Source organism: Phaseolus vulgaris, chromosome 3 (genome assembly GCF_000499845.2).
Source record: "Phaseolus vulgaris cultivar G19833 chromosome 3, P. vulgaris v2.0, whole genome shotgun sequence".
NCBI lineage: Eukaryota > Viridiplantae > Streptophyta > Magnoliopsida > Fabales > Fabaceae > Phaseolus > Phaseolus vulgaris.
The window spans coordinates 20175394-20189045 of NC_023757.2; the positions used below are offsets into that span (position 1 = coordinate 20175394).

The window sequence follows — 13652 nt, forward strand, 5'->3', positions numbered from 1 at the left end:
CTTCCTCCCAAATCCAGCAGCTCAGTCTTGGCAAATTACATTGGGTGCTTTTGTATAATAATTAATAATGAAAGATAACTAAATGAAATTATGTGTAAAATGGTACCAAATGAAATGACATGCAATAAATGGAAACACGTAAAAAGGACACTAAAACGTGTTATGAGATGTTTTAAGAGAAGGACACCATAGGAATGGCCTCAATTCATGACAAGGACTTCACCCCATAAATCCACCTCTGACTGCACCAGGGTTGAAGAATATGTTGAACCTAATCTCGAGAGCTTACAAGGTGAGTTTTAAAATTGGTTCATTGTTAAAAAACCATCATTGTCGAGAACTCAAACTTTTTTGAAACATCGATTTAACGTATAACATGATCATTGAGAATTGGAACTAAAGATAATATAATACAGACATACAATACAACCCGAATCAAAATATCTTTTGAACTACACAGGATGTGTAAAACAAACATTTAGATGTGGTAGTAACCTTATTGTTGTGTATCCTCTTATACCTTGATAACAACATATTCAACCGGATGGCAAATCACTGCTGCAATTTCCCCTATTCATATCAGATCATACTTCCTGGGACAATAAATTAAAATAGTTTGAAATTAAAAACTGCTGCCCAAATAAATGAAGGGATACTTAAAATTAGTATGATATAAAAGCTTCAATAATAATCTTTTGTTTGGAGTACTTACTAATATTTTTTGAAATTGAACTTTTAATAAATTATAAAATTTTATTTTAAGTTCCTAAATAAATATTTATTAATCCTTCCAATACTTTTAAATTTTCTTTTAATTGTTCAACTTATCTTTATCATTACAACCAATGTGTCATGTCAGTATAAGTAACAAGATGCTTGATGTATCGCTACAACCTAATGAACATGTGAATGGTAAAATTGATGGACATAACAGAAGAGACTTGTATCAAAATGTTTAATCTATTATGTATCCAAATTGAAACAAAAAAAAATAGGTAATCCACAAAAATCGGTCATATAGAAAACATGGAATTTATTTAAGCCTAATATATTAACACATTAAAAAATGCGGTGTTGCTGAGTTTTATGGAGCTATACATGCTATAGAGGAAGCTCAAAAGATGTGGTTGAAATGTGATTTTACTTTGGTTTGTGTTGCGTTTAATACTAGAACAAATGTTCATTGGATGCTTCGGAACCGACGGAATATTTGTCTTAATTACCGTGGGAAAATCAAGTTTAGGGTTTCTCATATTTTTCGTGAAGGAAATGTATATATTGATAAGTTGGCTAATTTAGGATTTATTCATAGAGAATCTTTTTGTACCGTCCCGTCCCCGGGCGTTGACCAAAGTCAAAGTCAAACGTATGGTGGGACCCATCTAGGGAACCCAAGGAGGAAAGTCAACAGGTTGACCACAGCAGCCCTAACAGTACCAGAGGAGGATCAAGCGCATGAAATGTCAATCCATGGAGAGGTGCACACCATCTCTGGTGGCTTTTCTGGAGGAGGACCCACTGCCTCTCAGCACAAGAGGTATGTGAGGGTAGTGAACTTAGTTGCTGAGGAGGGATTGGACGATCAGTGGGAGTCAAACCTTGTTCACAAGGGCTGACCTACGAGATGTTGTCCCACATGACAATAACATCCGGTATCTAGTCGTGAATCTAATTCAGCCTACAACATCTTGTTGGGAAGACCAGCGCTGAATAGGCTAAGGGCAGTGGCCTCCACACGCCACATGAAGATGAAGTTGCCAAATCTTAGTGGCAGGGTCATTGTGATCAAATCTGATCAAGAGGAGGCCCGAAAATGCTATGAAAATAGCTTAAAGGCGAAGAGAGGCGTGTTCATGGTGCTTGAACGATCGCCCGTTTCGGATACGTCAATGGAGGTAGAACCCTTGGAAGGGGCGATGCCCGCGGAGTCGACGCCTGTAGAGGCCTCACACGCGGAGGCGACGCCCAAGGAAGATACAACCTTAGAAAAAGCACACAGGGGGCCTCGCCCATGAAAGAAAAGTCAGAGGAGGCAACGCCCGAAGCACCCAATAGGGCGACACCTATAAGTGAAAGCAACATAAGCGAGTCTCGTGCGGAGGGCACGCGAGACAGGCGACCCCAACCAGTAGACAATGTGGTGGAAAGGCAGATAGGTGGTAAGGTGTTCAAGTTGGGACGTTTGTTGAGCCAGGAAGAACAAGACGAAGTGGCAGCAGTGATCTCACGCCACTTGGATGCATTCGCGTGGACCGCCGCAGACATGACAGGCATCGACCCAGATTTTTTGTGCCACCACCTCACCATGGACGCCAAGGTTCGCCCTGTACGACAGAGGAGGAGGAAGTTCAACGAAGAGAGGCATCTCGTCGTGAAGGAAGAAACGCAGAAATTGCTGAATGCTTGGCACATCAGGGAGATACAATACCCTGAGTGGCTGGCCAACGTCGTCCTGGTGAAGAAGGCGAATGGAAAGTGGAGAATGTGCGTCGATTTCACGGACTTAAATAAGGCGTGCCCTAAAGATTCGTACCCCTTACCTAGCATCGACGCATTGGTGGATAGCACCTCAGGGTGCAAGATGTTGAGCTTCTTAGACGCGTTCTCAGGGTACAGTCAGATTGCATCCAAGGGATGAGAGCAAAACGACGTTCATGACGGAAACATGCAACTACTGTTACAAGGTGATGCCATTTGGGCTGAAGAACGCAGGCGCCACCTACTAGAGACTAATGGAAAAGGTCCTTGCACCCATGCTGGGAAGGAACGTACACGCCTATGTTGATGACATGGTGGTGACCTCTCAGGAAATAAGGTGACACTCAGCTGACCTGGAGGAGTTGTTCGCCACAATAGCCAAGTACCGCCTCAAGTTAAACCCGGAGAAGTGCGTTTTTGGCGTCGAGGCGGGAAAGTTCTTGGGATTTATGCTCACTGAGAGGGGAATAGAGGCGAACCCTGATAAGTGCGCAACCATCATTGCCATGAGGAGCCCAACCTCAGTGAAAGAAGTACAGCAGCTTACGGGGCGGATGGCAACTTTGTCAAGGTTCGTGTCTGCTGGAGGTGAGAAGGGTCACCCCTACTTTCAGTGCCTCAAAAGAAATAGCTGTTTTGCGTGGACAGATGAGTGCGAAGCAGCATTCCTCAAGCTAAAGGAGTACTTGGCGACGCCACCAGTGTTTTGCAAGCCACGAGCAGGCGTCCCCCTTCGATTGTACTTTGCAGTAACAGAGTGGGCAATCAGCTCTGTGCTGGTCCAAGAGCAAGACCAAGTGCAGAGGCCCATCTACTTTGTAAGCAAGGCATTACAAGGCCTAGAGTCGAGGTACCAGTTGTTGGAGAAGGCGGCGTTGGTAGTAGTGTTCTCGGCCAGGAGGCTCCGCCACTATTTTCACAGTTTCACAGTGGTGGTGATGACGAACCTCCCCATTCAGAAAGTACTTCAGAAGCCAGATGTAGCTAGAAGGATGGTTCGCTGGGCGGTGGAGCTGTTAGAGTTTGATATCCAGTACGAACCCAGGGGATCCATCAAAGGACAAGTCTACGCAGATTTCGTCGTAGAGCTCTCACCAAGAGGAGGCCCTCAAGAGGTGGAGTTAGGATCACAATGGATGCTCTCAATGGATGGATCCTCCAACCAACAGGGAAGTGGTGCTGGAATAATCTTGGAGGGGCCTAATGCGGTGTTGATCGAGCAAACCTTACGTTTCTCTTTTAAAGCAAGCAATAACCAAGCTGAGTACGAGGCGCTGATTGCTGGAATGCTCTTGGCAAAGGAAATGGACGCTTAGAGTCTCTTGGCGAAGAGTGATTCCCAGTTGGTCACAGGGCAAGTATCAGGGGAGTACCAAGCAAAGGATCCACAGATGGTTGCATATCTAAAGTATGTCCAGGTGCTGAAGGGAGCTTTCGCTACGTTTGAGCTGGTGCATGTCCCTAGAGAACAAAATGTCAGAGCTGACCTACTCGCCAAGCTGGCCAACTCAGGCAAAGGGGGAAGGCAGAGGACAGTCATCCAAGAGACGCTCAAAACGCCACGAAAGTTTGTGGCAGACAACAGGGTGGACGTTTTTCACATTAGCGCAACAAGAGGAAAGCTAAGGAGCCATCGCTCTTTGATTCAAGATACGGCGAGGACACCCCGCATCAGCACCTACGCGGCCTCGCCCGAAGGAGAGAAGTGTGTGCAAGTATGTGCCTTGGAGGAAGGCGACACGTGGATGACGCCTTATAGGCGATACATTGCAGATGGGATTCTCCCAGCAGAGCCTGAAAAAGGAAAGAGGATAAAGAAGAACTCTACAAGGTACACTCTCGTTGATGGAGTTCTATTCAGGCATGGGTTCACGCATCCAATTCTGACATGTGTGAGTGGCGACGAATGTACGAGGATCATGTCAAAGCTTCACGAGGGGATTTGCAGAAGCCACGTGGGGGGAAGATCATTAGCTTCCAAGGTGATTCGCGCAGGTTTTTATTGGCCTTCGGTGAGGGAGGATTGTGTAAGATACGCCCAGCGATGCAAGCAATGCCAGACGCCCAGGGAGGAAAGTCAACAGGTTGACCGCTTAAGGCGTCGCCAGGTGTAGGCGTCGCCAGGTTAAGGCATCGACGGTGTCACCCCCGATACCCACGGGTAGGAAAGACCGTGGAGGGGACGACACCACGAGAGGCCTCAGTACCTCAGAACAGTAATAAAGAGAAGAGAAAGGTGGTTTCAAGGCCATATTCCCAGTACCAGTGAGGAGTAACCTGACTCGTGAAGTACCCACGCCACCTCTAGGAGACCCCTGGGACAGATACAACCCATGAGAGGGCCACGCCAGGGGCGAACCATGTGTGTGGTACGAGAGGAAGGTAGATACACTCCCAGGGCGAGTAACTAGAGGCTGGGGCGCATGAGTTGGCACCCAGAAAGTCACCCCTTGCGCCAGATGCACTTCGAGGAAGGAGGACTTACACGATGGAATATCCCTAAGTTGGGTTACGGCGCTGTAAGGCCCTCCATGTAGAATAGCGGTCAAGTCAGAAGAACACATGGCAGTAAGCGTTGAAACATCAAGGTATATAAGTTTCCCTGAAAGTTTGCTAAGGTACGTTTTATTCAGTTTACGTTTCAAACGCTTTAAATGCTTTAAACGTTTTAAACGCATTGAACGTTTTTAAACACCTTAAATGCGCTTTAAGGCACTTTAAATGCACTTTAAGACGCTTTGAAAGCTTTAGACGTTTAAAAGAGGCTTTAGACGTTTGAGACAGGGAGCTAGACTCAGTTTTACACACGCACACTCTAGTTGCTTGCTCGCGAACCCACTGTACGCACAGGCAATTAGAGAGAAATTAGTTATTCAGTCATTCAACTACCTTCAGAGCATCCATTCACGGTGCTCCGATACGGAGGTGCGTTCTTTGATGTTTCTCGCCAGCTGACATGATCGTCGGAGTGCAAACGGCCGCGAGGGCGCCCCTTTGTTCACTTCTTTTCAGGTACTCACAGCAGCTAAGGGTGGGAATTTGGAACGAAGACAAAGGGTCCTTGATACGCGAGTTTTAGCTACGCACGAAGCATAATCTGGTCAACCGGCGGGAACACTTTTCATTAGTATAATAGGTTTTTATCTAGTCTATTCTTAAAATTCTTTATGAATAGGTATAATCTACCTATGTATCGATTTTGTTATCATATGGGTTTTGGTCTAGTCCTCCCATATTTTTGTATTTTCTTTCTTTTTTCTCTTTTTAAGTAATACTTTTTTTCATGTGATGACAGATGATTGTTGTTGTTTGAGATGTCCGCCTAGTTGAGATTTCAGGTTACATAGTGATACCTAACATGAAAGCTTTTATAAAAAAAATGGAAGTTATAAAAAAAAAATTAATGTTCTTTAGAGATTGATTACCAGTCCCAAATTATTGGTTCAACTAGTGTACTGCATCTGGCTGGTTCTCTGGTAGAGCCTCCTGGAATGCAGGGATCTCATTATATGTCTCATGCAATCTTGACAGAATAGGGAACTCATTCTGCTAGGACGATGAAGAGGAAATAAGTTGTCAAGATAAATATTTAACAAACAATCAACAATTTTGCAAACTACAGAAAAAACAAAAAATCTAAATTTATAATAGATATCATGTCAATATGATGAGACCATAGATGAAGAAGGAAACAATTCAAAGAGAATATGAGAACTTGGAAGGAGGAGAATCACCTCAAGAAGTCACTACTAGGAACATGACCAAAGAAAAAGAAGAAAAAGACATAGAAGAGAAGTACAAGGGAAGAATGACTAGAAGAATAATGAAGGAACTTGAAGAAATTACAAAGTATATATAACTTGATTTGTAATTTTTAGAAAAATGATGGAAAAATATTTTAGAAGTTTCTAGAAAGTTGTAAAGATTTAGATAAACTTTTAGAAGTTTCTAAATTATTCTAAGGTAGAATGAAGTGGAAAGATGCATGAACTCACCAAATCACATCATTAATGAGGAAGTTACAAAAGTTCATGAATTTAACCACATTATTGAGAAAATTATGCAAATTCATGAACTTAACCACATCATTAATGAAGAGGTTGTAACTTCCTCCTTACATCATCGTGCATGTTCAGTAATGCACTGGTTTGCTTTCGCTCTTTAACACTTTTATGAATGGTTTCTACACTTCTAAGTAAAGAGTTTCTCTCATGTACTCCTCATATATTGACTAGTTCTACCCAAATTTGAAGTCCTACAATTAACACATCCTCCTGATGCTTCAAGGACCAGTTTTAGTTTTGTGAAATCAACTGCAAGTATTTTAGCAACTTTATGAACAACCAAGGTGTTGTTAAAGTGAGAAATTCATGTACTTTTGATAAATCCTACTGTCAAACAGATCTGAACTACATGAGACCACAAAATACTACCATTTGGATGTTGAATCTCTTAAATGCTGCATGTAACTGAGGTGCTAAAAATATGTCTGCCTGCAAATGATAATCATCTTGTTAGATTGTAATTTATAAATAACTATGATGTGCAAGCAACATTAAGCTGAAAACTATATTCCAAAAAAATGACATTAACTTCGTGCTTGTTTAATAGCTAATCCTGTTCATTTTCAAAATGTTGTGATGATAGACTTCCACTTTGGAGTTCAATCGCATTGTAATTATGATCCAACATATCAGAGCTACAACTGTCAAAGTGAGTCAAAGCCCTTAGTCAACCTGGCCCACCCCGGGTTCAAGGCAGGTTGGACTAAAAAAACTGCAAATTTTAGTACAAATCAAAATCAAACCCAGCCCACTAAGAACCCGGCTCACCACCATGATAAAAAAAATTAAAAAAAAAGACACCTTAATGCAGCCCAACAACAGCACAATACAATTAAAAAATGGGGTGGGGAAAATATACATGGCCTATTGGTTCCCATTCTCCTCTCCAACTCTCTTCCTTCAGTTCTTTTCTCTCAAAATAAAAAATGTCTCACTACATGGGTGATTTTCTCCATCTAAACAACAGCACAATACAATTAAAAAATGGGGTGGGGAAAATATACATGGCCTATTGGTTCCCATTCTCCTCTCCATCTATTCCCTCAGTTCTTTTCTCTCAAAATAAAAATGTCTCACTTCATGGGTGATTTTCTGCATCTACTCTAGGGTTTTCGATTTTCCACCGCCAACCACCACACCTACCACCTCCAGTCACCCCACACTTCATTGCCTGATGTTGCTGAATTACATTATTCTTCCAACTTATTTCATATCACAGCTAGCAACTCCACACGTCAAATTATTTATTACTTAATCCTTTATTGTTATTAGTTAACATTTCTTTTATTGTAAATGGGGATAAAGAAGATGCTCCAGGATATGAAATTGTTTTGAATTTCTCCATTCAAGACTCTAGCTCTAATGTTATAGAAGGACATCAATGATTTGATGTTGGATAGTAATTTGTATTTTTATGATTTTGAATTGTATTTTGAGTTTAAGATGATTTTGGATTGTATTTGCCTATTTAGAGTTTAAGTTCTAAGAGGAATATGTGGGATTAACTTTTGATATTATTCAGATTTTATTTGGATGTTATTTATATAACTATCATTTAGTGCTTCTGTTTGGTATGCATTTAGAAGTATCATTTGCAGGTGTTATTTATATATATTAAATGATGATTTATTTGTCATGGTTATTCCAGTGATTTGGAACTTGGATCCAGTTTTCATATTAGAAAAAAACTAGATTGAAGAAAAAAAAATAAGAAGCTACAATTTTTTCTTTTTAAAAGTGAGTAAACCCATTTAACCCACCAACCCGTGGTGAGTTGAGCAGGGCTCATTTTTTGAAGCTCACTGATAAGTGAGCTTGGTTGGGTTGGTCTACCAAGTGGCCAACCCATGGTGGCCAGGCCGGGTAACCCATTTTAACAGCTCTAATCAGAGTATTAATGTGAAGATTGAAAGGGCTCATTTTTTGAAGCTCACTGATAAGTGAGCTTGGTTGGGTTGGTCTACCAAGTGGCCAACCCATGGTGGCCAGGCCGGGTAACCCATTTTAACAGCTCTAATCAGAGTATTAATGTGAAGATTGAATTGGGTCATAGTCAAGACACAGGAGTTTATGATACTGCTAGTCAAGATTTTAAGGCTACTATTTGGAAGAAGTTATCTCTTCCATTTATTAATTTTCAAATGACTAAACTCCAATAACTACCAACATACCAGGTAAACTTCGTCCCCAGTTGCATATCTTCCTGTGTGGTCTTTCAATAGCTTTTCAAGTGCTGAAACACAGGTTTTATAAACAGCAATTGATTAAGACAAAACCAAACCAAATTCTGGAAAGGCCTAACATAAACAGGATATATTTTACCAATAAGGGGGGATACCAGTGAATATTCTCTTAAACCATTTACACAATTGAGGGTTTGCACCATTTACATACACTGTGTTTCTATTAGCAGTTAGTTCGCAAACTTAATGAAACTCGTGCAAAAATATAGTTGAAGGTTTTGATAGTAACAAACAGATTCAACTATCAGACAATGCATCTAGTTAAAAATTCCTCCAACACTCAAGAACTACACCAACTTAGGGAAACTTTGAAACTTTGCCCAATTCATAACTCCAATTTAAAAACAAATTGTTTATCAAGAGCTGCAGTGTTTAACTGCTGGAGTCTCAATCACTCTGTTCCCGATTGACTGTCATTTTCAATTTGGTATAGTCAAATTCTGTGTCTGCTGCATATAGAATGAAAAACTTACAAGATTTAAGAAAACACCAATAAGGGTAGTAGGATGCACTGTATAGGAAGAAAATTTTAATTAACGGGGTCATCCCCTTTTTGAGTCGTTTAGATATAAGTTATATAGCACTAGGCTCTTAACTTTCAGACAAATGGGATCTACAGAACTAAATTGAGAAAATAAAACTGTTTCATGAATTATCTGTTATGTTAGTGAGAAATAAGCTAGTATTTCAGAGTAAATTGTTTAACGTCGAACAAATGCTTGACACTTCAGAAACTCTCTTTTTGCTTCTCTTTCCTTTCTTACTATCTATAGCGCAGTGGCAGCAAGTTAATCAAACCTCACCTGTAAAGCCTCTTCTAATTGTACTTTGAGCCCAACGAAGTTTTTCATCAGGGCCAACTTTCTCCCCGATGTAGTTCTGCAAAGATAAAAGTAAAATAACAATAAACATATCATAGACAATCCAGCATCCAGATATGGCTTCTTGGTAAAAATAAATAAATAAAGCAACAATATATTAAAAAAAATAAGCAAATGAAAAAATGAACGCAAAACATACCAGTAAACTCAAGTTATGGAGAGGTTGTATTGTTGAGGAAACAACACTAGCAGCCTGCATATCAAAACATCAGAAGAGAATGCACGCATTAGGTCGTGAAACTCCCAACTTTATCTTTCCTTCAATATTGGAGAAAAAGGGATAAGATTAATTTCATTTTAGAGGAACCCGATGTAAAGTGTACCTGGAAATTGATTGTTCTCTTAGGAATATCATGAGGGAGCAGAGGATTGTGGGGATACTTATCTTCCAAATACTGCATGGATGAGAACAGAAAATACGATAGGCATTTGAAGAGAAACTAACAGGGAAGATGAGACATTAAAGGATTTAGGAAAAGGAAAGAAAAGACAGAAGACCAAAATAATGGCGAGAGAGTCATAAAGAACAGCGTGGCCATCCACTAGAACGGGAACACAACCAACAGGGTTGAGCTGGAGAAACTCTGGAAAAAGAGGAAATGCTTTTCGTTAATCGATGAATAACTTGCAATTAGGGAAAGTGAGGGTTAGAGAACAAACCGGGGCTGGATTGTTCACCCTTCAACAGATTAACGGGCTTGTAGTCGTATTTAAGGCCTGAATCGAACGAAACAAGCAATGGCGGAGTGAGTGAGAGAGAGAGTGGGAGAAAGGAAGCGAGTTGGAGTACCTTTGAGGTTGAGAGCGATTCGGACTCGGAAGGAACAAGAGCTCCTCCAATACGAATAGAGTGTGAGTTTGTTTTTTTCTTCTTTAGCAACACTTGCACTTGCCTGTGATTCAATTACAAACAAGTATAATGATTAATGAGTAGCCATGAATGTAGCAGATGAAGGTATCCAGAGGCATTGCATACCATTGCTGATGCTTCCAACTTCAAACACCAACCCCAGTTGTCTTTTGCTCGTACTTCCAACTTCACTCGTTTAAAACATTTTCAGCCATTTGATTTTATTAATGCTTCAGATTTTGCCACATCTCCTTCCATTTTTTAATAACAATTATAATAAATTCTCAGTGTTTATCAGCTCCAAGGCGTGGCAAAAGACAGCCGATTGTTTCGGTCCAGTAGGTTAACGGGTTTAAAAAAAATTAAATATTTTTTTATTTAGAATTTATTTATTTGATTTTAGTTATTAATATTATATTTTAGAGAATAAAAATGTAAGTGTACCGATCAGGTAATCGGAAGTGATGACGTGGCAGCAAGCGATAATATCGGCGTGTTGAGCGGAATACCTGGCTGACAGAAGGGAAGTACATCGGGAAGCCTGTGTAGTCGCCAATAGTTGGGTTGGCGTTCTCCGATCTCTAGTATGTATAACCGGCGGTCACCAGGTTTGCGTCATAGTCGCCGTATGTGAGTTTTAGGCGATCAAGTGGTTAGAGACCGCCTAAGAGGGGAACATCGCCGAGAGGTCAGGAAGGCTTGCTTAAGGCTTTCAAGGGGTACAAGTACAAATGATGAGGTTATCAGATGATCATTCCCTGGCCAGAGGTCGAGGCAAGGGAACAGTTTACCAGAACATGCACGATGTGCAAGTGAAGCAGATCGTGATAGCGGCAGGCGAGACCACAGAGAAGGTGTGCATGGTGACACCCCGTACTCGCCGCTTAAGGGGTCGCGCTCCAAGGAAGCTGTAGTTACTCCTCGCATGGGTAACTTAGTCAAATAGCTTGAAGAGTAGAAGTGACGCTCAAGTGGAGAGGGATCCGGATGGTGACACGTGTACAGTTGGATGTGAGCCACGTGTCCAGAGGTGTAACCGTCAGGAGAGAGAAACGCTCAGGTATATAAGGAACTCTTAACAGACTTTGAGGTACGTTTTCTAAGAACACTAGAGTACGTTTTTCAGAACACTGGAGTACGCTGAGAGAATTCTTGCACGGTTCCTTGAGTTTAGATTTTCTCTCTTAGTATTTGGTGATTCCGTCACTTACTTGAGCGTCGGAGCGCGATCGGCCGCAGCGGCGCCACTCTGTCATTTTCAGGTTCTTACGGAGAATCGAGGTGTGAAGGACAGAAGCTAACGTGGTGCGAAGCCGATCCAGAAGGAGAAACCTTTGATGCGGCAAGGCTCTTGCACTTAGGTCAACCGGCAGGATCAGTAAGGAAGAGCAATAAAATTAAATCAAACTCTAATATTTTTATCTAAGGTTTAATGTTTAGCAAAATAAAATAAATATCAATAATATTTCAATAAATAAAAATTAATATAAATAAAGTTTTTATTTAAAACATTGATCACCATCAATTCTAATTTCAAAAATATGAGATTTATCTTTAAAAATATTAAAAATAAAGAAAATGAATGATAGACTAGCTCGTGCCACTTTATTTATAACTCACTCGAGTCGATTCAACCCACTTTGTCATCATAATTTCGAGCTTCGTAATGTTATTTCTCTCTACACCATATCACTTTTGATCCACACCCAACACCTACAGATGAATTGATTATTTTGCCCTTAACATTTTGGATATATATGTTCGCAATACAAATAATGCATTTCCATATTTTCTCGTCCGGAAGTGATAAGTGGCTTCTGGATATGACCATTTGTAGTCTTATCAAGATACCCAATAATGACTTTTGAATGTCGAGATCTTGAGACTTTTTTACCTTTCAGATGCGAATATCCAAAATCTACATTGAATGCTTTCGAATATCTACATTTGTAATTCACTTTCCAAAAAACGAAAACGACCTACATTATTGCCCCCACATCCACCACACGAAAACAAAAAATCTTAGCTGAAAACACAACTCCAGCACCACTCAAAACGTCTTCACCAGAGCAAACGAGTCCCTTCGCATGTTTTTTTTATGTTTTTTTGAAATAAAAGTGACAATTTGGATTATTTTAAAAGTTATCTTGATGTAGGAAGAATTATCAAATCCAATGGCTCACAACGTCTCAACTCCACGTTGCAGTTATAATACTAGGAATTATTTTGATGTTAAACCAATGACCATTTTTTCATTGATATTTAAAACTAAAATTATTATTATAAAGACATATGTATCAATCAGGGTCGATCTCGTTAACCAAACAAATTGAAAGTATATGACGAATAAGGAAATATTATATAAATCAGGGACACACTCTGATAGAGATCAAATAAGAGAGGATTTTACTAATGGAGGAAGAGGTCATTCACCCAAACATTTGAAGTTCTTTCTTCTAGTCTTCTAAAAAATTAAAGAAGAATTAAAATAAAGAGAGGACCAAACCTAAAGCCAAAAGAAGGCTCAAGAATGGGCTTCAATTAATATCTCTCTTTATAGTTTCTTTTGTATAAATTTGTAAATAATATAGAATAATGTTTAGGTAGGTGCTAAGAGGGAAACCTAAAGATACCTCTTGTGTAAAGCATATTTAGATATTAGCTTTAGAAAATTCTAGAAAGATATCCCTTCCTCCTTCACTTTAGGCGCTAGAAGTGGAAGAGTTACAAGGGGACTTTAGTTAGCTTCTTTTGTAAGCCTCTTGTACTTTCATGACCGGTCATTCTCCTATATAAGGAGGGCTTGAGTCTTTCTAATACAGATTTGATATTTTGAGTAAAGAAATTCTCCCAAATTGGTGAGTGATTGAGAGACTTGTGTCTTCTCTTCTTCTAGTCTCATCTTGAGTGCATCTTGGAACCTCAAGTGGCGGCATCTACACTCATCTTGGAGCCTTACATCCTTCAAGTGGCGTGTTCATCTCCAAGAACTCCAACCACATAAGTTCCCTATTTCATTTCATCTTCTTCATCCATTTTCCCTTCATTCCAAATTACCCATTTTTGTTCTACTTGTTTGTTTTCACTTTCAATCGGTGCAATCTCTTCCTTATGATGTCCTCTTTCATTTTCTGCA

The 13652-nt window shown here is 40.2% G+C and overlaps 1 protein-coding gene across 3 annotated transcripts; it reads right to left on the reverse strand.

Moving 5' to 3' along the window:
• Nucleotides 1-330: 330 nt before the first annotated feature.
• Nucleotides 331-10765, reverse strand: LOC137806835 (glutathione S-transferase zeta class-like). Of its 3 annotated transcripts, none has more exons than XM_068607136.1 (11): nt 10643-10765; nt 10457-10559; nt 10327-10383; nt 10165-10250; nt 9990-10061; nt 9806-9859; nt 9589-9664; nt 8714-8775; nt 6912-6971; nt 5904-6024; nt 331-593 (listed from the first exon to the last, which is right to left on the reverse strand). In XM_068607136.1, the coding sequence occupies exons 1-10, from the start codon at nt 10643-10645 to the stop codon at nt 5926-5928; spliced, it is 672 nt and encodes a 223-aa protein (XP_068463237.1). In that variant the 5' UTR covers nt 10646-10765; the 3' UTR covers nt 331-593; nt 5904-5925. The 3 variants fall into 3 exon arrangements, with proteins under 3 accessions (XP_068463237.1, XP_068463236.1, XP_068463239.1); XM_068607135.1 differs by having other exon boundaries at nt 5904-6027; XM_068607138.1 differs by lacking the exon at nt 6912-6971.
• Nucleotides 10766-13652: the final 2887 nt, after the last annotated feature.